Genomic DNA, 24,742 nt, shown 5'->3' on the forward strand with positions numbered 1-24,742 from the left:
TACCGAAAGAACGGTTCCTTTGGGAGTTGTCAACAGAATAATTTATTAACTTCCAAGCCTCAAAGTTCCAGTGTTTTCATCTGCAACGTTTCTGCCGCTATCGCCGCCACCTGCAGCAGCAATAGCAACAGGGAAATAAAAAAATAAAAATAAGAATAAAAATAAGAAACAGGATTGAACGAGGGAGCTCCAGGTCTTATTTCATTCCAAGTAATGCTTGAAGAACATGCAAAGAGTTACAGCACCAGCAAAAAAAAAAAGGGGGGGGGGGAAAGTGCAAGAAAATGAGGATCCTTTGGCCTCAGGAAAAAAAATAAAATAAAATTGCGTGGTCTGCCTATCTCCGTATTGAGCCAATGCTCGTGTACATTAGAACGTGGGAAAACAAAACAAGAAAATAAATAAATAAAAGCCATCTCGTGTGAAAGTAGGAAGAGAGAGTACTTTGCTAGGAAAACGAGGCTTTTTCAAGAGAAGGCGCTCAAAAGTGTCTCAGGGGGATGGTCACGACAGAGACCGCTGGGGGCCTTGGTGGGAACAGGAAGAACCCGCCCGGGGAATACTGAGAGGTGAAGTCAGAGTTTTTGCTCAGCCAGGCCTTGCAAGCAGTGCCTCCGGTAGGAATCCTTGTGGTGCATCTCGATCACGGCGTCCCGGACCAGCTCGATGAACATCTGAGGCCAGAACTTCTGCAAGGACTCATATTTCATATGGATGTCGGCGGCGTCCTTCACCAACTCTTGGATGTAGCTGTGGCAGAAGTTCTTCTTCTCCTTCAGTTCCTGCATGGAAAAAGCCGGGGTGGAGGGCAACAAGTGGGAAAGACAACCTTGCTGGAAATGCAAATTGCAATTTAGAAAAAAAATAAAATCAGAGAGTGAACAGGGAATGGGCAGCTGGCGTGGTGGTCTCCAGAGAATCCGAATTACCAAAATGATAAGGTGGCCTCTCTTTCAGGAGGAAGCAGACGTGGAATGTCTCTGATCTCCATAGGAAGGAGAGGGAGGGAGGAGAGTGGGAAGGAAGGAAGGAAGGAAGGAAGGAAGGAAGGAAGGAAGGAAGGAAGGAAGGAAGGAAGGAAGGAAGGAAGGAAGGAAGGAAGGAGAGAGAAGAGGAATCAGCTAATGCTCAGACATCGTGAATTTTCCTGTTGGAGCTTAAAATGGATTGTTTCATTTTAGGTAAAGAGAACCCATATAAGAAGCTGAGAAACAATCGCAATTAAACAAAACAACCCCGATCGACCTCCCTCCGTCCAGACCGCTTATACCTCCTGCTTTTCTGTCTGTAAAGCCCCTGAAACATAAGTCAGCGTGGATCGGGTGCTGTTTTCTCCTTCAAGCTTCCGGCGGTTGTTGCCATTGTCGCCTGCGGTCCCGAATTTCTTTCCTTTGGCCTCCAAAAGAAAACACAACTGTTTCTTCCTGGGGACAGGCAAGAGAAAAAAAAACAGATTTACAAGTCTATCAAATCCCACCGAGTCTTATCACGCACTGAGACACTTTTCCTTTCGTTCACCCATTTGCTGGGGGGGGGGGAATCGGATTTAGTTGCTCCCTGTCTCTGTGAGCTTTCCTTGTTCTTTCTCTTTTCTGCCAGAATTTCAAGAAGTGCAAATATTTAGGGTACGGAGAGACAGTCACCTGTCACCTGTGTTTGACAAATGCGGCTTGTGAAGCCATCTCCACAACAGTGAGGAGGAAAGGAGGGGTGACATCTTAAAACCAAGGAAGGGGGGGAAAAGAAATAAAGCTCAAACGTGAGTGAAAAATGAAAAAAATAAGAACCAATCAACCTTTCGAAGCATCTTGTTCAGGTCTGACAGAGGAGAGGAGCTGCACCGCCTATCCAGAGACGCTGAATGCCTACGGATGGTCCTCGGCTTAGAACCATTCGTTTAGCGACCATTCCAAGTTGCAACAATGCTGAAAAAAGTGACTTACAACCGGGTCCTCCCACTTACGTTTGCAGCATCCCGAGGGTCACGTGACCACCTCTTGCGACCTTCCTGGCTGGCTTCTGATGAGCAAAGTCAGTGGGGGAAGCCGGATTCGCTTAACGGCCGTGTGAGTCGCTTAACGGCCGTGGCCAAAAAGGTCGTAAATCACTTAACCAGAGGACTACCTGTATTCATGCTTACAGCAGGAGGGGTCTCCGCCAAGGCCGTCGTAACCACAGAGCTCCCCTTCCCCCTTAAGGCCAGCGCATCCCTTCGCGTAGACGAAAGCCCCCCCCCACCCCCCTCCACTTAATCCCAGTCCTTTACCTGCAATCTCCCAGCAGAGAGATCAGCCGGTAGTGGGGCATGTCAGAAGTTGCCACGTAGGCCAAGATCCCAAACAGTCTTTCAGCCATGATCACGTCGTTCTGGGTAACCTGCAGAGGAGGAAGAGGGGGAAAAAAAGAGAGGGAGGGGGGGAAGTTCAGACGGACCAAAGTGAAGCGGCTTTGACCTGAGATTTAGGGATAGGGTCAAGCAGGGACTTTCAGAGGCGCAACAGCTCTTGTGTGAGAGCCCATTCACCAGTGGAATTAATAATTATTGTGTGGCAGGGAAGTTGCATCACTGGAGGCTTTTTGGAAGAGACTAAGCCATTTGTCTGGAATGGTATAGAGCAGGGGTCTGCAAGACTTGTGGACTTCAGTTCCCAGAATTCCTCCGCCAGCTCTGCTAGCTGAGGAATTCTGTGAGCTGAAGTCCACAAGTCTTACAGTGGTCAAGGCTGCAGACCCCTGGTGTAAGGTTTCCTACAGGAGCAGGAGGTTGAACTAGAAGACCTCAAGGGCCCTCCCGACTCTGTTATTCTGTTATATGCGGAGGCATGACATCCACACATACTGTATTCAAGGAGGCAGGCAGTGGATCCTCTCAGACTTCCAAACTTGCAAACTGTATCACAATCCCAGTGGTTCACAAATAATCAATTTCACACAGTGTGTGTGTGTGTGTGTGTGAGAGAGAGAGAGAGAGAGAGAGAGGTGGGGGGGAAGAGAGAGACAAAATAAATATATACATACACACACTGTCTCAGGGGTACAAGCACAATCCGACAAGGTCTCAAAAAGTAATTTATGTGGAACTAAGGAAAAACATCAAGAATGTTCTAGTATTTAGTCTTAGAAATATAATGGCCTATTTGTTTTATAGCATCCTGAAGCCCTTTAAATGGAACAGTTCCTGCTTGGTGAAGGGAAAAAAAAGAGAGAGTTCCTTCTTTGCTCCTTCTGGGAGGTTTAGGATTTTGGCCTCCTTCGCTCTCTGCTCCACGCTGAACCGCCAAGGAAGAACTGCAAAGGAAAGCTTTGCGAATTGCGCTGCTGAATATATTTCTTACGTTTAATGAGCGATTGCGATGCAAGGCCAAGTTTGTAATCGATTATAAACGTTTTCCAAGATCTGCTGCCTGTCCAGAATCGCCCTTTTTTGAAAAACGCCCCAGTTACAAAAGACAGAACGCCGGTTCCAAATAAATATTTAAAGAAATAACAGAGAGAAAGAGAGAGAGAGAGAGAGAGAGAGAGAGAGAGAGAGGGAGGAAGGGAGGGAGGAAGGGAGAAAGAAAGAAAGAAAGAAAGAAAGAAAGAAAGAAAGAAAGAAAGAAAGAAAGAAAGAAAGAAAGAAAGAAAGAAAGAAAGAAAGAAAGAAAGAAAGAAAGAAAAAGAAAGAGGTGTGTGTGATCTCTCCCTCCCCTCATTTCCCGATTGCACTTTGCTTTACTCCTGATTCCAATTTTCTCATGTTTTTTCCTGTTGGAATTTTTGCTCCGTTCACTCAACACATTTGTGGGCTTATTTGGCAAACAAACACACAGACACACATGCACGCACACCTTACAAAGAATTTGCACGTGTCAGCAGTGCAAGTAGAGTATGAAAACTCATACGAGTCGACCGTGATTCAAACCTCAGAAAAAGGCAGTGAAATTCTCAGAAGTGTTTCTTAGATTGCTGCATGCCGTGTATACATTTCCTTGCAGGAAAAACTTCTATTTTATTGACAGGAAAAAGTTCCAGACCCCTTAACCAGGGGTCTCCAACCTTGGCATCTTTAAGACTTGTGGACTTCAACTCCCAGAATTCCCCAGCCAGCAGATGTTTCATGACCCAACTAGGGATTTCTGGCTGGGGAATTCTGGAAGCTGAAGTCCACAAGTCTTAGAAGTTGCCAAGGTTGGAGACCCCTGATCTAAACCCACCTAACTTGTTCAGGAAATGCATTAGTTCCCAAGACTAAACCATCATGACGCTTGATTTGAAGTGAACCACCGTTAGCCTTAGCCACGGTTTATTGTGCCAGACAACATCCAAGAAACTGAATCTGAAATCTTCCTTAAGCCAGGAAAAAGAACCTGGCCTTGAGACAGAAACGCAGTGAGGAAATGTTGATTTTCTTACCTCTAATCCGTTGATCTTTTGCAGGTTGAAATGGTTCAGCCTGAACAGGACGTAAAACTTCCACAAGGTGAAGGTAACCACTGGGTTTCCCTGAGCCTCCACTGTTAACTGCTCGAGCCGACGCAGGTGAGCTAAGGCGTTGAACTGCTGCAACATCGTCAGGTTGGTCTCCTTGAACTTCAGGTGCTGAAAAAGGCAAGCAAAGGAAGACGTGAGAAGCCTGAGGATGTGACCCAGCTGGGCCATGGAACATCTGCAAGGAACTAACCAAGGTCAGAGCACCATGGTCCCCACAGTCCTCCTCCTCCTCCCCTCACTTCCCAACACTGTTGATGTTGCCTAGTTGGGTAATGAAACATCTGCAGGAAAACCACCAAGCTCAGAGAGCACCATGGTCCCCACAATCCTCCTCCTCCTTTGTGCAAATCCCCCCTCCCTTCTAGCTCTAATGATGCTCCCTGGTTGGGTCATGAAATGTCTGCAAGAAAATAACCAAGCTCAGAGAGCACCAAGGACCCCACAGTTCAGCCCTGACCTAAAGAGATTCACTTCTATTTATGATTACCATGGTCAAAGAGGTTTGAGATGAGCACAGCCAAAAATGGATAGTTTCATTGTCTTGGCCAGCTAATAAATTATACAAATTTTTCCTCCCAACATACTCACTGCAACAAGAAGTGGGGACAGTTAACAATTCAGACCTTAAAATGGCAGGGAGAACCTCCTAATCAATAGCCGTGAATCCTGAGGGCTATTTACAGCTCCTTAATCACAGGAAACAAGCTTGAAATAATAGTTGATGGGGAGAAAAAACTCTGAAAGAGGCCGATTATCTATTTTCATTTGAGTACATCTGGAAGCGATCTACTGACGTCCCCAGGGGGCACGAGAGGTTGCCTTAAAAGGGCCCTTTATCTGATCTAGCCTCACCTCTGTGATTTCAAAACAGGTAACCTGTGGCCCTTGCTTCCTGCAGGATGTCACACTGGCCACATTTTACTTGGTTTTTAAAAAGGACTCAGGCCAATGGATGGAGGGGAGCCAGAGGCCTACGAGCGGTCAAGAGGCTAAGTGGAGTTCCACGTTTGAAGTTCCGTCTGGTATGGAGCACCAGTTAAGGAAGGAAAAATGTATGCATGTATGTACGTATGTATGTATTTATTTTGGTGGTATCCTTGGGTTTCCTGGAGGGATTTTGTGGTTGGTCATTCTTCCTGGATTGCAGTTTTCTTACTCTGCTTCTACGTGAACCAATCGAGGCGCAAAGGCTTTCTAAGCCTTGCCCAGAGGGTTCAAAGAGGAGAGAGGCAACTTGCCAGAAAATTGGGGAACTTGATCTTCAGTTTCGAGAGCACTGGGATAATTTCATCGAAGTCTATGAAAATAAAAGAGATGGTAGCGATGTTTCCAGCCGTCTGAACGCTCCAATTCCGGTCCAGGGATTCCAGAGCTCCGGAACCGTACAGGCAGAGGGTGTCGCCATCTATTTCCACCAGGTGAGACTCCAGACCTGGCACCACTTTGCCTAAAAGGGTCTCCAGAGTCCTGGAGAGAAAGAGAGAGAAGAATTCTTATGCAGGAGCAGAGCGGAAGGGAAGAGAGCCCATTGTGTCATCAACATTCCCCGGCCAGGTGGAAAATTCCCATCCAAGGCTAGGAATACACAGGTAGTCCTCAAATTATAACAGCAAAGTTACAATGGCACCGAAAAAAAGCAACTTAGGACCGTGTTTCACACTTATGACCATTTGCAACAGCCCCCGTGGTCACGTGCTCAAAATTTGGCAAGTGACTCGTATTTATGACGGTCGCAGCGTCCTGGGTTCACGTGTTCCCCTTTGGTGACCTTCTGACAAGCAAAGTCAATGGGAAAACTAGATTCGCCAAACAAACGTGTTGCTAACTTCACAACTGCAGCAATTTGCTTAACAGCTGTGGCACGAAAGGGTGACAAAATGGGGCAAAACTCACTTAACAAATGTCTCACTTAGCAATAGAAATGTTGGGGCTCAATTACAGCCGTAAGTCAAGGACTACTTGTACTATAACAGGGGTCTTCAAACTGGGCCCTTTTATGACTTGTGGACTTCAACTCCCAGAATTCCTCAGCCGGCATTGCTGAGGTGCCTTGGAAATCTTCTGCTTTAAGAAGGCGGCTGGGCCCACTGCCTGGTTTTGAATTCCTTCCTTCTTCAGCACTAATTTTTATCGCAAAAATATGTATGCGAGGTGCCCAGCTTCCTTTTGATTTCTAAGCACCTTCCCCAAGTAATTTATGGAGGAATCCAACCTTTGTGCCAAAGCAATTTAAAAAAAGGGGGGGGGGAGAGAACCACTTCACTGATTGGAATCTATTCCTGGAAATATTACCTAGTCACCACCCCGAAAAGATTTAATGTGGGTTAAATTTGTTCCTTCTCTGAATCCCACAGTGCAGATTTCTCGAGCAGAAATGAAATCTTAAAAAGCCTTAGCAAAACCAGGAAGAATTGAAAATTAATTTCGTTGCACTGGTTGTCTTTACGGGCACGGGGTCTCTCCAGGGCGCTTCATGCCACAGCCGGCACAATACAGGAGCAAGATAATGATTGGGTGTATGAACCATCTGCTTCCTCGCAAAAATTAAAGAAATAAACAGGAAATCCATCCATCAAAGATCCATTCCTAATTGCCAGTAGACATGTTCTTAATCTGGGACTTTCTCCTTGCAAAATACCTGACCTATGTTGCACTCATGGACTCTCTGGGCCCCTAAATGATGGCAGCCAAGACTCTGGAACGGACAGACAGACGCAGTCCCACAAAGGATGAAGTTCCCCCGCATCAGGATACTGGTGTAAACTTGAAGAATTGTGCATCCTTTAGGAGATCAGACTAGAGAAGGCTCCAGGCTGGGTTCAAACCACCCGCCATCAGTGCAGGGAAAACTCTTTCCCCGCAAGGCCCCAAGAAGACTCTTGAGGCGTAGGGCACATCAGAGATGGGGAAGCAGAATCCCACCTCCCCCTGCCCCCCCCACAGACGTACAACACTGCTTCACCCTCAGATTCAACACTCTCTGGGGAAAAGGACAGTAGCTTATTGCAAAGGGTGAATAATCAATCACTCTTGTGCAGTGGCCCCCAATTTTTCAGGCACCAGGGACTGATTCTGTAGGAAACATTTTTCCCATGGTGTGTGTGTGTGTGTGTGTGTGTGTGTGTGTGTGTGTGTGTGTATGTGTGACTTCGCATGCTACCTAGATCCTGCCCACGCGCATGTCAAGCTTCGCTCGCTTGCGTGGCCCGGTTCCTAACGGGACACGGACCAGTAGTGGGTTTGTGGCTCAGGGCTTGGGGACCCCTGCTCTTGTGGAAGTTCAGAATATGATTCCAACCTCCTCACAATCAGGAATGTCAAAGCTTTATGGAGGGTTAGGGCAAAAGTGTCGGCTGCTGGCCTGCTTCCAATTCCCAGCCTTCGGGACTGGCTGGAGCCACCCCGTTCCTTCAGCCAGCCAACCAGGGAGGACAAAGGATCCCTTGGCTGGCCCACCGGGGGCTCATTTCCTAAAGGCAACAGCTACGGCTTGTGCTCTCCTGCCTCGTGTCAAGGCAAAGAAAAGGCTTTTTTCCCTTCTTCTTTTAAATGGCTTGATGGCTCCTGCGATTTTGATTTATAGAAATGTAACAGAAGCTCAAATATCTGCAGTCTGGAGAAACCGCTGGCAACGCCCTGCTTGAGCCGGGGAGAAGTGAAAGCTTTGTCGGCCATTCCAAATCCCCTCGTTCTAGGACGCTTTCTTGAATAGCACCCTTCCGAAACACAGGAGGAGCTGGAGGCCTAAGTTTTCCTGTCTGGAACAGAGTCTATCAAACTGGAGCAGAGGACGTTAGCTGGGGCAGTTTTATTTCAGCGCGTGCTTTCTGTGTGCGTGCACACCCGCTTTCCTTCGAGAGGAATGAAGACAGCTAATTCTTCCAACATTTTCCTCTGTGCGAAAGTGAATTACGGTTTCCAGAAGGAATGTGGAAATTTACTTTACACTTCATATTTTACGAGACAGGGCGGGAAAAAAGAGAGAGAGAGAGAGAGACCGAGTCAAAAAAAATGACATTCATGATGGAGAAACTACTAAGAATAAACTAGCTTGGGAGGCTTTCCCCAATTGGGTAAAAAAAATTAATAATAATAATAACATTGCTCATAAAATGTTCCTTTGACTGGATGGAGGAGGAAATACCAGAAGCCTAAGCTGGCCTCCTTTTTCAGTTTTTGCCTGGTTCTGGTATAAAGCTGGAGGCAGCCTAGGGACAAGCCCGAATAAGTCCTGCTTTCTTGGCCTTTAAAGGAGGCAGATAAATTAATGGCACCTGGAAGGAACCAACATTCAGAGTCAAGCTCACCAGACATCTTCTGGATGCCATTCAAGATGTACTGGTCACCCTTGATGTCCTACATGATTCTATGCCAAGGGTGGGGACCCCCATGGCCCTTTTATGACTTGTGGACTTCAACTCCCAGAATTCCTCAGCCAGGCACGCTGGCTGAGGAATTCTGGGAGTTAAAGGCCACAAGTCATAAAAGGGCCAAGTCTGAAGACCCCTGTCTTAAGAAGTGTTAAGGTCACAAAGGCAGCCATGTTGGCCTTTCCTCCTCACACACACAAAACGCACAGCTTCCACTTTTAAATCCTGAAAGAAGTATTGATGCCTTTACTGCGGAGAAAGTTTTTTTTAAAAAAAACAACCCTCTGGGTTTGTTTTTTTTTTTAAATAAAGTTGAATAAATTATTATTATTGGCTTTGGCAAACTGATTCAAAGCAATGAGAGACATACACAAACACACCCCAATAATTCCAGAAATTATCCTATGAATCACTGACGAGTCAGAGTTAAGGAAGAGTTTCTCCTTAAAACAACACAGGTGCCAGAGAGAGAGAGATGGCCCAACAAGGGGGAAGCTGCTCCGAGGGGCCGTGTTGACGGGAGCCGTTCATGCGCAAAGAATTAGCAGCTTCACGCCGTCGGATCTGGCAGGAAACATGCTTGTTTGTTGGAAAGCGCACAACTGGTTGTATATTTTTGTACAATGTGGCCAGTTTGGGTAGGGAGGGGAGGGGGAGAGTAGCAAAGCAGGGGAGGAAAACCAGGATTTTAAAAAAATAAAAGAGTTTTGAAATGACACGCAGTCCTCGACTTACGAGCACAAGGGAGTCCAACATTTCTGTAGCTAAGCGAGACATTTGTTAAATGCGTTTTGCCCCATTTGACGACCTTTCTCGCCATGGTTGTTAAGTGAAACATTACAATTGGTAAGTTGGTAACACAGGCTGTTAAGTGAATCTGGCTCCTCGCTTGGCTTTGCTTGTCATAAAGTCACAAATATAGATCACATGACCCCGGGAGACTACGATCCTCCTAAGTATGAGCCAGTCGCCAGGTCTTCGAATTTAGATCACGTGGGAATGCTGCAGTGGCTCTTTAAGTATGAAAAACGTGGGCTCAATTGTGGTTGTAAGTACCTGGTATCTGCCAGAGAAGGGGTCCCCAACCCCCGGTCCGTGGACCGGTACCGGGCCACGGCATGCCAGCAAGCGGGCCGCACAAAGAAGCAAAGCCCCATCCGTGAGATGCAGGCAGCACACAAAACCACACACTCTACGGTCCACAGAGAAACCTCTCTCCTTGGTGAGAGAGGTCCCTGGTGCCCAACAGGTTGGGGACCTGTGTGCTAGAGGTTAGGTGAGTGAGCATGGCTGGCTAAGGAATTCTGGGAGTTGAAGTCCAGGCCTCTGAATAGGTGCCGCTGGAAGAGAGAGACCTTGGATTGCTGGTCCTGGAGCAACCTTGGCAATTCCCTACCTGCCCTCCTCAGGAAATTCACAAGCCGCATTCCTGTTGTTCTGACAGGTCTCCTCGCCTTGGACCGGCTCCTGATTCGAAACCTTCAAGAGGAGACGGTTCTGCTGGATTTCCCAGTGATGGGCGATGTTGCAGATGGTTAACCGTTTCTTCTCCTGAAAAGTGATGGAGAGATAACTTGAGTCTAGACCGACACTGTGGAGCAGGTAAAGTTACCCAGTTTGGGGGAAGGAAAAAAAAACCCGATTTAGTCTTCGTGATGATCTTGGCAGCTGAGCAGCTTTTCAAGGGGAAAAGCTCCTCGTCCCAGGAATCCCTGAGCAATTTCGACCGAAGAGAGTATCTGCAGCTCAGGGTTGAGCTGTGGGGGGGGGGGGTCCTTGCTGCTCTCTGAGCCCGGTGGTTTTCTTGCAGATGTTTCATTAGGTAACTAGTATCATAACCCTAGCACTGACGATGTTACCTAGTACGGTGATGAAATGTCTGCAGGAACATCACCAAGGTAGGGCAGCACCAAGGACCCCAGAGTTTTGAGTCTGGTGGAAACCTGGCCATTGTAGGACTGTTATGGGAGTAGGAAGCAGGCGGTGAAGCCATCGTGTCAGGAGGAGACAGTGGTGGACAACACTAACCTGTCTCTGTCACCGTAAGAAAGAAAGGGTTGTTGGGATGGGAGGTAACCAGGAATCGAGGTTTGTTAGCTTGCATCCTCGTAAAGATACCTTTAACAAAGTCTGCCTGTGATTCTCACGCCTCTTCTCTTCCTCTTTGCGTAGGGCAACGGATGCCAGGCGCCGTTCTTCTTCCTGGATTCAAACACAAACCAAAGACAAGCACCCACTTTTCCCCAAGGCTCAGAAAAGAAGTCAGGGGTCCGTTAAAATCACCCATTAATGTCTTTTTTTTCCTTATCAAGAGTAGGACTCCCTAGTATGATTCCCCCCACCAAGGAAAGGACACATCTGCCTCCATTAGTCTATGCTAGCAAGATGGACGATCCTTTCGTTTTCCTGGGGGGGGGGGGAAACAAATATTATAGTCCTTTAATATACATGCTGCAAAACGCTGCAAAATACAAGCAAGCTTTTGGCTTTTTTCCCCCCAGCTGGCTCTTAAACCAAACAAAAAGAAAGAACAGCAGTTGCTAAAAGGGCAAAGTTTTGAGAATAACAGTTACCGGACGACGATCATTTTTATACCGTTACATGTCAATCCCTCTCAGCATCCAAAATGATTTTTTCTGTGTCTCCCAGTAAGAAATCCTCAAAATGCACTTGTTTTGAATTTTCCACTGCAATTTTTATAACACTTGGGGGAATGCTTCTCAAACAAAATATTAATTAGGGTTTTTCTAATTTTTCAGTCCTATACGGGTTATCTCCTAAACAGACGGTCTTTTTAAATAACTGCAATCCCTCTGAACAGCTCTGATCCCAGATTTACTTCTAAATAAGGGGTCTGTGGCCTCAACTGGCTGGAAGGCTGGAATATTGGAAGATATTGAAATGAAATGAAATGAAATGAACCTTTATTGTCAAAGTACAACTATGTGTACACTGAGATTAGCTGAGCCTCCCTTTGTGCTCCCACCCCCCAACACACAGTGACAACAAACCCTCCATCTTACTACACCATGTGAACCAACACCACACCACACATCGGCCTCCCAAGTCAATTCTGCATAAAATTCACAAAAGTTATTTCTCATTCAAAAGCCTAACAGCCCACGGATAAAAGCTGTTTTTCAGCCTGTTGGTGCGGCTGGCTATACTCCTATATCTCCTACCCGATGGTATTGGAAGATTCTAAGCAGGAATAATTGGAAAATAACTCCAAATATGTATTTGCTAATTTCTTTTCACTTGCTGTCTCTCTTCCTCATCTCCCGTTTCATCTGCAAGATTCTCGGGGCATGGATCATCATTTATACACTGAAGATCAAGGGAAGACTAGGACATCTTCAAGCCTTGTGCAAATCCTTATAAGCTTAAAACAGGAATCCACTCTTCTCTTGGGTTAGGGGCGCCCCCTAATGGGCACTATGCACCAAATCTTAGTTTGACTCAAAAGAAGTTTCAAGTCAAAAGCATCAAAGATCAGGACCTTGGGTTATATATATATATATATATATATATATCTTGGCAAGCTGGCTGGGGAATTCTGGGAGTTGAAGTCCACAAAGTTGCTGAGGTCGAGGAACGCTGTATGCTCTTTGCTCTGAAAAATGCTGTGCAAATTAATAGCCAGAATACAATGGCTAATTAAACCGTGAAAAGATCTTATTTTAAAAAAATCTTATTTAAAAGCTCAACCAGTGGCAGTCCACTCAAGGACTCTTGCTGAAGGCTCACCCTGACTTTACATGGCCTAAGAGCAATCCTTGCCTGCCCTAAATTTAAGCAACGGCTTGTCTCCCCAGATTCAAAGGCCGGTTGGCATTTTCCCCCAAACTTTGCAGCTGTCCAAGTGTTTCATTTCGTTTAAAATTCAACATAATTGTGGGTTCCTTCATGCTCTCTGAGCTTGGTGGTTTTCTTGCAGACATTTCATGACCAAACTCGGTAATATCATCAGTGCTTGTTGAGAATTGCATTGAAATTTTGAAAAAGAGAGAGAGAGAGAGAAGAGAGAATTTTTATCCTGGTCTTCTTTTAAGAATAAGGATTGTGCTGCCACCATGTGGCTGTTTGGGAAATTATACATTATGTTAATGGGCCAGTCAATCCCTCCCTCTTTGTGATGTATTTCCCTCTTTCTGAGCTAACTTCCTCCTTCTTCTTGGCTCCGGGCCTGATCTCTTCCATAACCGGCAGATTCACATGCTCCTTCATTTCACGTACAGACACTGTGAGTCATTACTGTCTTTTGACCTTGGGAGTACCGTCCAAATATCATCTTAACGCACCTCATCTGCTGTAATCTACTCTACATGCAAATAAAGGTATTTCTAGATGATAAAAGGTGTTTCCACGAGTTCTGCTATCTGGAAAAGGGCTGTTGACAGTGATAGCATCTGTTTATAGAGACCAAGCGCAGAGGTCTTAACAAGGGGACTAATCACAATACATCAGCTTGATCCAGAATAAGGATATTCTAGTGCTGAATGGAGACCGGAAAAAGTGCTCAACTGCCGGAAACCCTTCTCAAATGTCCTTGCTTACCGTAATTTTTTTCATATCCAGCTGTCGGAGCTGCATCATATGGTGGAGGATGGTCGGCTTGTAACATGCCTCCTGCGCTATGGGGTTGCCATCTAGGGTGAGTTCTGAAATAGAGGCCGAGTCTGCCAGGCACAGGATGTCTTCCACGCTGAACATAAAGGGGGGGGAAAGGAAGAAATGAAGCCCACAAAAACTCAGACAGCTGCAGCTGCTCGGCCCTGACTTGTCTTAAAAGAACCCCACAGCAACTGGACCCATGGTCCATAAATGTGCATTTTAGTAACAGGTTGTCAATGTTACTTGGTGCTTACCTGTGTTCTTTATTTACCTATTTCTCTACCCAGCTAAACTATCCATAATGTACTATTTGAGACAGTGGGATCTCTGAACGGTGTATTCTGCTAAAAGAAGGCGGCTAAGGAGATGGACGTTGAAGCAAGGAAGTGATCAGGAAAAAAAGGTAGGGAGGCTTTTAAGGAACTTTCGGGAAACTTTTAAAATGTGTGGACTTCAACTTTCGTGCTGGCTAGGGAATCCTGAGAGCCGAAATCCACAGCCTGCTAGCTGGGGAATTTTGAGAATTGATGTCTACCACACCTGCTGGCAGGGGAACTCTAGGAGTTGAAGCTTTCTGGGGGGTGCTTCTTGTCTGGATTAAGTCGCAAGGCTGACATCCATCAACCATTCACTCAAGGAAATATACCTCTCCCTTAGTGAGAAGCAAGTAATTCAAATAAGGCTGACCTAAGCATGATTTCCAGGCTAAAGTAGGATAAGATGAAAAGTCCAAACTGTTCCTTTGGGAGGTGACCTTCAAGCCACGTTCTGCCCTGGGCCATCCTCAAGACCACCTAACAGAGCCTGGAATCGGGTTGGCAAGGAAGGGATTGCTCGTTTCCCGTCAGCACCACAGCCAACCTCTGGGAAATCTGCATGATGGCCGACTGCCAGAATGCAGCTAGGAGGCAACCTATGCAAAGGAGTTTTCCGGGTCCATAAGAGTGCCTCCTCCAGCGATGCATCCCCCCAAATTCCTTGGGGCAGGTCCTACTCAGGAGTAGGAGCCCCAGTCTCAGAGAGTAGCCTCAGGGTGGGGTTGCAGGATCTTGGAAAGCTCTCTAAGATACAACACATGAGAGCAGAGATGAGCAAAAAAAAATCAAGGGCAATTTCATTTAATTTTCCTTTTTCTCGACTTTCCATTTCCAATGCAGCTGGCCTTTTTTCAAGTCTGGACCATTTTGCTCCTATGTTTCAGCACCCAGGGAATTTTTCCACTATAAGCTTTTCCAAATACATATATTTTTGCCATTTAAAAAAAGAAATACCCATGAAAGGCAAGATTAACCTTGCTTTGAGTGAATGGAATGAAATCTTTACATCTCTGCTCCCAGATTACTCTGCTTCAGCGTTTTTTAAGTAAACGGTACTTTTTTAAGAAAACAAAAGACTCACATGGCTATTACAGCTTCTTTCAGCTTCCTGCCCTCCAGGTATTTCAGGGGCTTAGAGAAACATTCCTCTCCCTTAGCCATTTGAGGGTTCCCCCTCCCTCCCAGAGAAACTAGGGTCCCGCCCCAACTCTTTTCTGACAGCAGCTTTGCTTGGCTAGACAAAAGCGAAGCCCAGCATGGCTAGAGGAATCCTCACCAAAGTGCCCAGATGCAACTTTGCAAGTGCGAGGCGGGAAGGATGATGTCAGCCACGCTAAAAGAGAAAATGATCTTCTGCAGAGCTTGCCTCCCACTGCAAGCAAACCAGGGAAAGGCTGCAGTCCTTCAACCATCGCAAGGCTGTGTGGGTCTCTTACGACTGAAGCATCCTAGCCCTCAAAACCACGTAAGCCGTGTAAGGGTGGTAGCATCAGACGCAGCTTCTTTGGATTCGGCACTGGAGGCTGCTGTACTCATGTCTAAGTGAAACGGCCAGGTTTCAAGCAGGGAGTACGTTAAATCCTGAACATTAAGTTTTCTTTCCCATTTTTCTGCAGTGTGATAATAGAACAGATCACCCGAGGAGGTGGTGGCTTCTCTGCTGGAAGAATTGGAAACAGTGCTCCTCAACCATAAGAACTTTAAGAGGAGTGGACTTCAACTCCCAGAATTCTGGGCTGGCTGAGGAATTCTGGGAGTTGAAGTCCACCCCTCTTAAAGAAGTTCCTGTGGTTGAGAATGCTTTAAGCAGAGGCTGGATGTGTCTCTGTTTGGGGATGCTGTGATAATGAATTCCTGCACTGGAACAGGGGGTTGGACTAGATGATCTTCAACATCCCTTCCGTTCTAGGGTATGTCTCTTAGTACTACTAAATCTTAAGAAAATTAAAGTCACAAAATAGTCCCAGAGGGACTCAATTTGAAGCGTAACTGGCATGGATCATTGTTAGAAGTCAGTCAGCTCCGCGTCTAAAGAATGGCAGGAAACCCGCCCACCCCCAAGTGCCCAACTAGTTTTGAGAGGGTGAGAATCAACGCTTCCCCAACGTCTCTTGAGGATTATAAAAAGAGACCGGAAGATTCAATGAAGACTGAGCAAAACATATTAAGTCTGCAACGCCAAGGAGGGGAAACTTGCAGTCATCAAGAGGTGTTGCAGTACAGAATTACATTTACACGCCCACACAAATAAGGCACTGCAGAAAGAGAGAGAAGAACTGACACCCCTTTCACTTGAAGGGACAGCAGCATTCTTGACAAGGGCGCAAAGCAAAGCATTAGCCCTGAAGTCTACAATAGCTCAGCAAGGAGCAGCACGCCTGATAGTTAACAAAGACTGTGCCTGGAAACCGCACAGTGGGAACCCAGGAACTTCAATTATTTTCAACCTGTAGGAAGGAGAATGGGCTGCGTATCCTAAATCCCTTCTTGGCACTGTTTCACACAAGGAGCATCACACTGACTCACAGCAGATCTTCCTGAATCTGAAGAATCAGGGAGCGGGCTTTTTTCTCTTTGGATCCCGTGGGGTCCTATATTTTTCCATCTCCCCTTTAAGGAGCCAGAACTCCGAACAAACTTGAGCCGGTGAAAGAGAAGCAGAGAAGTTCCCGTCTGTCGCTTTAAAAAGCCTAAAACAGGTTTGTTCGGAAACACGTTTGTTTCATGATCTTTATCAAGTTCCACATTTTCAATGGAGATTCTCACTCATCCTGGTCAGGGTTGTCCCAAAGCTGCTTTTTTTTCCCCAAAATGCAACTGGACTTTCTTTAACAAGAAGAAGAAGAAAAAAGTCCACTTGCCTTTGGGGGGAAAAAGCAGCTTTGGGACAAGTTCCACACACTCTGACTGTTTTTTCCTACCAATTAGACCAAAAGCCCCTTTGCAAAAGATCTGGGGTCGATCCCCAAGGGAGGAGAGCAGCTCGAGCGAGTGCAGAGAGAGAGAGAGAGAGAGAGAGAGAGAGAGAGAGAGAGAGAGGAGAAAACGGAGCTCCAGCTTACCAAGAGACGTTGTTGAAGCTGAGGAAGAGACGCTGCAGGCTGGGCAGGGTGTCCACATCTTTCTAAAAGGAGACGGCAGGGAGAGTCAGAGGCCAAGGCGAAGCCGGCTGCAAAGGCAGAACTGCCGGGCAGGAAACCATGCCTGCTTGCCTGCCACCCTTCCCGCAGCCCTGACGGGAGGGAGGCGACTTCCGTGGCGCAGGTCAGAATGAAGGCAGAGCCCTCTTCAGGGGGGGGGAGGGGGGGGGAGAAACCACGCGGTGCGGCTTGCGATGGGAAGAGGGGGAAGGCGGAGAAGAGAGAGGCGGGGAGGCAGAGCGGGGTGCCAGACGTACCAGCTGCTCCCGGTCTGTCTGAAAGCCGGCCAGCCGGTCTCTCTCTCTCTCTCTCTCTTCTTTCTTTCTCTTTCTCTGTCACTCTCTCTCTCCCTCTCTCTTCTCTTTCCTTCTCTCTCTCTCTCTCTCTCTTGTGCTGTCTCAGCATTTGGGGGGGCGGAGATGGCACGGTGCGCAAGGAGGAGGGGTGGGAGGGGAAATGTGCCGCAATGAACAGCAGGCAAAATAAAACAGGGTTGCTGGAGAGCCATGTGGCTCTTCCTGCATCAAACTGCTAAGTCATGCAGGGGCTGTTTCAGCGGCAGGCAGGCAGGCAGGCGGGGCCTTTGAGAAGTGGGTCTCCCCACCTGCGGCTGTTTGCCAGAATAAAGTCGGGTGGGCGGGGGGGGAGGGGGGAGAGAAGAAGAAGGGAGAAATGGGATAATTTCCCACTTTTGCAAAGGAACAGCTTGTCTGTCGTCTTGGGAATGCTTGAAGAAGTGTGTGTTGGGGGGGGGGAGGGGGGAGAGGGAAGAAGAATACAAGTGGTCCTCAATTTACAACAATTCGTTTAGTGACCATTCGAACTTACAACGGCCCTGAAAAAAGGGGCTTAGGATCATTTTTCACACTTAACGACCGTCGCAGCGTAACCCACAGTCACATGATCAAAATTCGGATGCTTGGCAACTGACGCGCATTTATGACGGTCGCAGTGGCCCGGGGTCAGGTGATCCCCTTTGGCGGCCTGCTGACAAGCCAACAGTGAAGCCAGATTCACTTAACCGCCCGTGTTACTAACAACTGCAGTGATTCACTTAACAACCGAGGCAGGAAAAGTCGTACAAGGGGGGAAAACTCAAAATGTAACAAATGTCTCGCTGAACAACAGATGTTGTGGGCTCAGCTGTAGACCTCGTAACTCGAGGTCCACCTGTAAGGGAGTTGGGAGGGACCTCAGAGGTCTTCTAGTCCAACCCCCCTGCCCAAGCGGCAGACCCTCCACCGTTTCAGACCAAGGGCTGCCCAGTCTCCGGGGACGGGGCAGAAGCATCCTGCCAGCTGCAGATCAGCCCTCCCCCGAGCAAAGGGCATCTTTTTCCCTGCCGAGGAAAGCCCCTTCAAGGGGCAAGCAGGGTTGGGTTCAAGGGGGGGCTCACCACCGATCGGATCTTATTGTAGCGGAGGTTGAGCTCCAGCAAGGAATCCAGGCCGCTGAGGTTTCCGACGTGGGCCAAGCAATTTCGGGCCAGGTTCAACATCCGGAGATCTCGTAAGTGACTGAGGTTTTCTATGAGGGAAATCTGGGAGGGGCGAGGGAGAGTGACACTTACTATCGGACCCGCCCGTTTCCCACCCAACACCTACCATCCGAGAAGGATTCTGCGAAATTTATCTCCGGAGATTGAAATTACATGCCAGGATGCTGTAGCAATGAAACTGTGCAATGTGCATTGTTTCATTAGAACGTCTGTGTGCTTATTCCCTCCATGTCTCTAAATGGCCCATAAAGAACAGTAATATCTAACCTGGCTTCCCAGCTCTCCAGTTCAACCCAGTTTAAATCACCCACCAGTTCAGCACCTGACCTTGGCAACTTTAAGACTTGGGGACTTCAAGCCCCAGAATTCCCCTGATAGCCAGAGTAGGCAAAGCAAGGAATAGCTCAGGCCAGGATTCTCTCCGATGTATCCTCTCCCCCCGCCCCTAATCCTTGGATACTCTTCTCTTTAGTCAGGGTGCAGGGAAGGAGTAGTCCCTACTAACTGCCAGCTGATAGTTATTTCCCACCCCAACTGCAAATGCTGAGTCCTACCTGATTGCCATGAAGATCCAAGACATCAAGGTTTACAAGATTATCCAGGTTTGAAATCCTCCTTATTCTGCAACGGTGAAGAGGCATTTGAAGGGGATGGAAGGAGGGGGGGAAAGAAAAATACATTAGGGTATCAGTCAAGAAGAGCAAACGGATCTTTGCCTTAGGACAGGAATCCCAGGCTGTCTGGACACAGTATTTGAAAGCTGGAACAGCAGAAGTGTAAGAGCTCATTTACCTCTGGGTGAAATGGGAATGTCCGTACGTCAGAGGCAGAAAAATAGAAAAAGGGGGAAAAACAGGCTAATTCTGATTTCAATAGAAGAGATTCTTTGTGGCTCAGGGTTGAACTGTGGGGTCCTTGGTGCTCTCTGAGCTGGGTGGTTAATTCTGGTCTGGAAGCTTTGGGGAAGGGGGGAGAGGCAGAGGAAGTGAATCCCGATGACCCGGAAGCACAGACTGGTGGCAGATGGTGGCTTCCAAGTCCCCTTCCCATCCTGTTTGCTCCAATGGAGAAATATGAGCATGGAAAGCTATCACAGAGGAAATCCACCATTCTACTCCAATCTTGACATTTTTAGGCTGAAGGAACACAGGTGATCTTTATTTGTTTGCAGGTGGCTTGTCCCATTGTTGTATCTGGACTTCTGGGCTGAGTTTGAAGAGGGCTTTCAGAAGCAGCGGTAATATGGTGGGGGCCCCTGATATTCCCCCCATGGAAACACGGCTCCATATGAAAGATGGAGAGATGTCCAGAGATGGCGGCGGGGGTGCAGAGAGGAGCAGGGCCTCAGCTCGGCAAGAAGCAAGGACTTTTCACACCAAACAACTTTCCACACTCTCACCAGCCGTGTGTCTGTGGAGATTCTCAGTCCTCCAGGTCATGGCTGCCCCAAAGGGGTTTTTTCAGGGGGCAACTGGCCTTTCTGTTTTTCCTTGAAGACGCCCCACTTCTCATCCAGAACTGAAGAAGCTTCTTGGAGGAGAAGCGAAATGTCTTCAAGGAAAAGCAAAGAAAGTCCAGTTGTCTCTTGAAAAAGCATCTTTGGGACTCTCACCAGACCGAAGTAGATATAACCATCCGGCCTGGGCTCAGAAAGTAAGCCAGTTCTGGTTAAATCTCGATTGGAGGCCTGCCGCAAAAGCAGAATTCTACCCAAAGCAGCAGAATTCAGCCCCGGCCAGCCACGAAATAAAACCTGCCCTGCTTTTCCAAATGCAACGTTTGCTTCTTTACCTGTTATTTCCCAGCGACAGGACCCGGAGACACCTCAGGGTAGAAAGGCCGCCGATTTCTTCGATCTGGTTATCGTACAAGTCTAAGAAAATCAGGTGCTGCAAGTTGGAGATGTTCTGGATTCGAGTGATGAAGTTGTGCTGCAAGCTCAGGAGGCGAAGGTGCTCTTCCCCGTCAATGATGGGGCAAACGGTCAGCTTCTGCCTGGGAAGGAAGTTCCAGCTACAGCGCTAAGAAGTAAAGGGGCAGCTAGCAGCCCGGGGATCGCTCTAATCGCGGCCCTAGCGCAGTGCTTCTCAACCTTAGCAGCTTTCAGCTGCGTGGACTTCGGAGCTGGCTGGGGAATTCTGGGAGCTGAAATCCGCGCCGGTTAAAGCTTGCCAAGGTTGAGAAACACGGCCTTGGAGAGCAACCTAAGACTAAAGTGAGCCTCCAACCAAACGAAGCATATCCGCATACATTTTCAAGATTTTGAAACAGTACCCTATCTTTTAAAAAACTGTAAAAGCTAAGGAAGAAGAAGAAGAGGAGAGGAAGAAGGGAAGGTGGCAGACAAGAGCAAGCCTCCTAAAATGAAAATCTTCCTAGCTCCCTAAATCCATCTGTTAAAGCAGAATATAAATGGCAACTGTTTGTTAGTTCCCAACCTGGCCAACAGGGATTCTCCCTCCAAATGCTCCAGAGGTTTGCAGCCAATGTCCAGCTGCAAACATCTGCAGCAAAGACAATTGCCCTCCCCTCCCTCATTTTTACCTTTCGAGGGTCATCCGGTCCGAAAGCTGGATTTTCTCTTCTGCCGAGCGGTACACCAAAGGAAATCCTGTGTCCCTATAAATATCTAACGGGGGGGGGGGGGGAAATGAAAACATGTCTTCAACTACTAACATTCAGGCCATTTTTTAAGCCACGGCAGCCTTTCCGGTCTCCAATGGAGCATCCTGGTTTTCTCACAAAGGAAGGGACCATTGTGGTTAAAGGCACCAGGCTAGAATCACAGAGCTGGAAGGGACCTTGGAGGTCTTCTAGTCCATCCCCCTGCCCAAGGCCCTGCTCTCTCAGAAACCGGGGGACCACGAGCTCTAGTCTCTCCTTAAGCACAAAGCCGGCTGGGTGACCTTGGGCCAGTCACTTTCTCTCAGCCCTAGGAAGCGGGCAAGGGCAAAGATCTAGTAACTGTTTAGAGCAGAGCTTCTCCAACTTGGACACTTTCAAATGTGTGGGCTTCAATTCCCCTGGCCGGCTTGGACCATAGCTGCATTAAGCCCTGTCGATCTGCAGAATTACCTGGGCTATTTGCACTGACATTGTGGCAATCCTGTTGAATTCGGTACTTCAAAGGGTTCGGAAAAGAGCCGTCTCCACAGACTGTGAGAGAACCCGGGCCGTATTTCACTTCCAAACTAGGGATATCAGCAAAATTGCAGACTTTTTTACTGCGTGACAAAGGACTTAATCTTCCATCTGCTCAAAGGAGAGGAGAAAAAGGAGGATTATTTGTCATCAGGCCCGAAAAGACTAATTAAATTCTACGGCCTTTCAGACTCCTGGGCATATATGAGCCTCTGAAAATAGCAGGGCTGACTATGTCGCTATTCAATTACTATTCTGCAGTCCTCTATGCCAGAGGTCTCCAAACTTGGCAGCTTGAAGACATGTGGACTTCAACTCCCAGAATTCCCCAGCCAGCCATGCTGGCTGGGGAATTCTGGAAGATGGTCCACAAGTCTTCAAGTTGCCAAGGTTGGAGACTCCTGCTCTATGCTGTTGAATTGTCTGTGGTTCACAACAGCTTACGGGTAGCTCTCAACTTATAACAATTCATTTCACAACCATTTGAAGTTACAATGGTATTGAAAAAGAGACTTGCAATCAGTCCTCACACTTATGACCGTCCCAGCATCCCCAGTCATGTGATCAAAATTTGACAGCATGGCAACCGGGATGCCTTTACGTCCCAGGGCCACATGATCACCAGTTGAGACTTTTCACACTTATAATCATTGCAGCATCCATCCCCCCCCATGGTCATGTGATCAAAATTCAGAAACTTGGCAACTGACTCCTATTTATGACCTCTGCATTGTCCTGGGATCGTGTGATTACCTTTCGCGACCTTCTGACAAGCAAAGTCAATGGGGAAGCCAGATTCACTTAACAACTGTGGCAAGAAAGGTCGTAAAAATGGGACAAAACTCACTTAACAAATATCTCACTTAGCAACATCAATTTTGGGCCCAATTGTGGTCGTAAGCTGAAGTATAAAAATCAAGCAAAATATATAAAGTGAAAATAATTTAAAAGTGATCCCCTTTCTCAGTATCAGAATATGATCTTTGCTATGCCACCGAAAGGGCCACAAAAGCTTTCTGCTGTGTTTTTAAAAAAACCCTGAGATTCCATCTCACACCAAAATGCAAGAATTACAGACACGTTTCTCATGTCCCTTGTTAGCAATCTTGATTTTTGACAGCGAACTTCCCAAGAATACCTAGTTTTCCGGGGTGGTTTTTTTCAAGGTCATGCTGCAAGGACCGGTTGTGGAGATAGGGCTGTTCTTTGTGCAACCTCAGCTCCAGCTGCAATACAAAATGTGAGAAGGAAAAGGCATTATGCGCCTTATGGAAACCAAAAGAAAACAGATTCGCCCAAGAAACACTGAGATTATGAAACACAGAAGGTTTTAAGAGGAGTGGTCGGCTGCAGTGACGTGTCCCAAATTATGTCGTGTGAAGGCTAAAATAGGACAAGGGGTTTTTTTGCAAACCCCTTCCCATTCAATAGGACTGAATCTTGTTACCGCTTCTTTATTTAGGATAGCTTTATTAATTCCAGCACAGGGGTGAACGTGCCTGGGAGTTGTAAAACGTGCTCTCCACAACATCAAGCATGCAAGAAGCCTAACCATAAAAAGAGCAAAAAGGCAGCACATCTACGCACCCACATCAGAAGACATCACAAAACACCAAATTCACTACACAACTTCAAGTCGGGACCTCGGAGTTCTCTAAAATGTTTAGAATAAAAATTCAAGTCTCACAGTTCTGGTTCTTTCTGCCGCCGACGTACTTTGGAGAACCAGCTGAACTCCGTAATTGTTGGCCTGTGAACAAAAAAAGGAGAATTAACCACCTCCAAGAATCTCACATTTAAAAGAGGAACAGGGAGAAGAGCATTTCAACTGAGAGTTGCTTTGGGTAAATGGGGCAAAAAGGGTCGCTAAAATCAGGCATGCATAAAATAGGGAATATTTCATTCTGGCGGCGTTTCGGGGGGGAAACCAATTTTTCAAATACATTTATTTGGTAAATTTATATCGCTGTCCATCTCACATGGGTGACACTGAAGGGGCTGAAAACACAAAGCAATACCATGAAACGAACAAAAGATAGCAGAAATCTACTACAAAGCACTAAATTTTTAACAAAAAAACCCAAATTAAAAAAATCAAATAAGTACCAAAACTGAAAACATTAAAAACAGAAAAATAATTAATAAAAGTGTCAAAACGATTAAAGTAAAAAAAAAATAAAAAAATAAAAACTAATTAAACATTAAATGATTTTAAAAAATCATTTTAAAGTAAAAAAAAAGGATTAAAACAAAAAATAATTTAATATGACAATACAAAATAATTAAAATAAAAATTAATTAACATTTGACACGTGGAAAGCAAAATTATTCTTTGATTATTTATTTTTAAAGACCAGGAGGAGGAGGAAGTGGGGGAGGGTGAGCTGCTCACAATGGTCTTCCCCAACTGGGGAAGGACTACAGCCCCCATGCTCCACATCCCCGGCTGCGCCCCATGGGACCTGTAGTCCCCGGTCCTCAAGGGGGGCCCTGGCTTACCGAAACGGTGTGGCCCGGCCTCCCTACCCCGGCGGGCCGGCATTTGCTGGGCACCATGGCAACCACTCCCGCCGCCGCCGCCGCCGCAACAAAGCGCGGAAGTGGCCGCTGCCGCCGCCTTCTCCTCTCTCGCGCTCCGCCCGGAAGCCGCCCGGCAGTTGCCGTGGCAACACCCGCTTCCGGGTACGCTTTCGAGAGCCGCCACGCCAGGGAGCGCAAAGGGGATGTGGGCTCGAGGCATCAATAAGCACTTCGGGTTTCCAGTAAGGGGGGGAAAACGAACACGCCGTCCTAAATGAACCGGACGTTACCGTTGCAATTGGGGCGGGGAGCGAGCGAGAGAGAGAGGAGGCCTTGGGTGGAGCCGCTGCGTGGGCACAGGCTGCCCCTCGAGTGGGAGGGCGGCGGGGGCAGCGAATGCGCCCACGCACGGCCCCGCCAGCCTGGTCTGAGAGGAGGCCCTCCTAGGCCAGGGAGAATAGCCTGATCCTGCTTTGGGTGCTCCTAAGGGTCGGGTTGCCTGCAGAAGCCACGATGGGCAGACCGTGGTTAGCTTAGCATCCTCGTCTAATGAAACACCCATTTCTTTATGGGGTCCGGTGACACCCAAAGGTCTGAATCCATGGGTTTGCCTTGTGCAAAGCCGAGTTCGCAAGAAAGGCTAAGCGCCTTGGATTGAGCGTTTGCTCT

At 47.3% G+C, this 24,742-nt stretch overlaps 2 protein-coding genes across 4 annotated transcripts in view; one reads left to right on the top strand and one right to left on the bottom strand.

The window, feature by feature from the left end:
* LRRC49 (leucine rich repeat containing 49) lies at positions 1 to 24,467 on the bottom strand. 3 transcript variants are annotated; one of them, XM_081337600.1, is made up of 17 exons: positions 24,053 to 24,467; positions 23,241 to 23,303; positions 22,692 to 22,779; positions 21,488 to 21,664; positions 20,957 to 21,041; positions 20,204 to 20,407; positions 18,967 to 19,033; positions 18,311 to 18,454; positions 16,837 to 16,898; positions 13,401 to 13,548; positions 10,962 to 11,045; positions 10,240 to 10,394; positions 5,712 to 5,940; positions 4,396 to 4,581; positions 2,267 to 2,376; positions 1,271 to 1,424; positions 1 to 782 (listed from the first exon to the last, which is right to left on the bottom strand). In XM_081337600.1, exons 1-17 carry the CDS (start codon positions 24,107 to 24,109, stop codon positions 576 to 578), a joined length of 2,220 nt encoding a protein of 739 aa, XP_081193726.1. In that variant the 5' UTR covers positions 24,110 to 24,467; the 3' UTR covers positions 1 to 575. The 3 variants fall into 3 exon arrangements, with proteins under 3 accessions (XP_081193726.1, XP_081193728.1, XP_081193727.1); XM_081337602.1 differs by having other exon boundaries at positions 23,141 to 23,303; XM_081337601.1 differs by having other exon boundaries at positions 23,141 to 24,467.
* LARP6 (La ribonucleoprotein 6, translational regulator) overlaps positions 16,847 to 24,742 on the top strand; it is a gene marked incomplete at both ends in the record, with an annotated part of 14,963 nt that continues 7,067 nt past the window's right edge. Inside the window, one exon of the mRNA XM_081337604.1 lies at positions 16,847 to 17,038. The remainder of the gene's footprint in view (positions 17,039 to 24,742) is intronic.

Source organism: Vipera berus (genome assembly GCF_964194415.1).
Source record: "Vipera berus genome assembly, chromosome: 12".
Classification (NCBI taxonomy): domain Eukaryota; kingdom Metazoa; phylum Chordata; class Lepidosauria; order Squamata; family Viperidae; genus Vipera; species Vipera berus.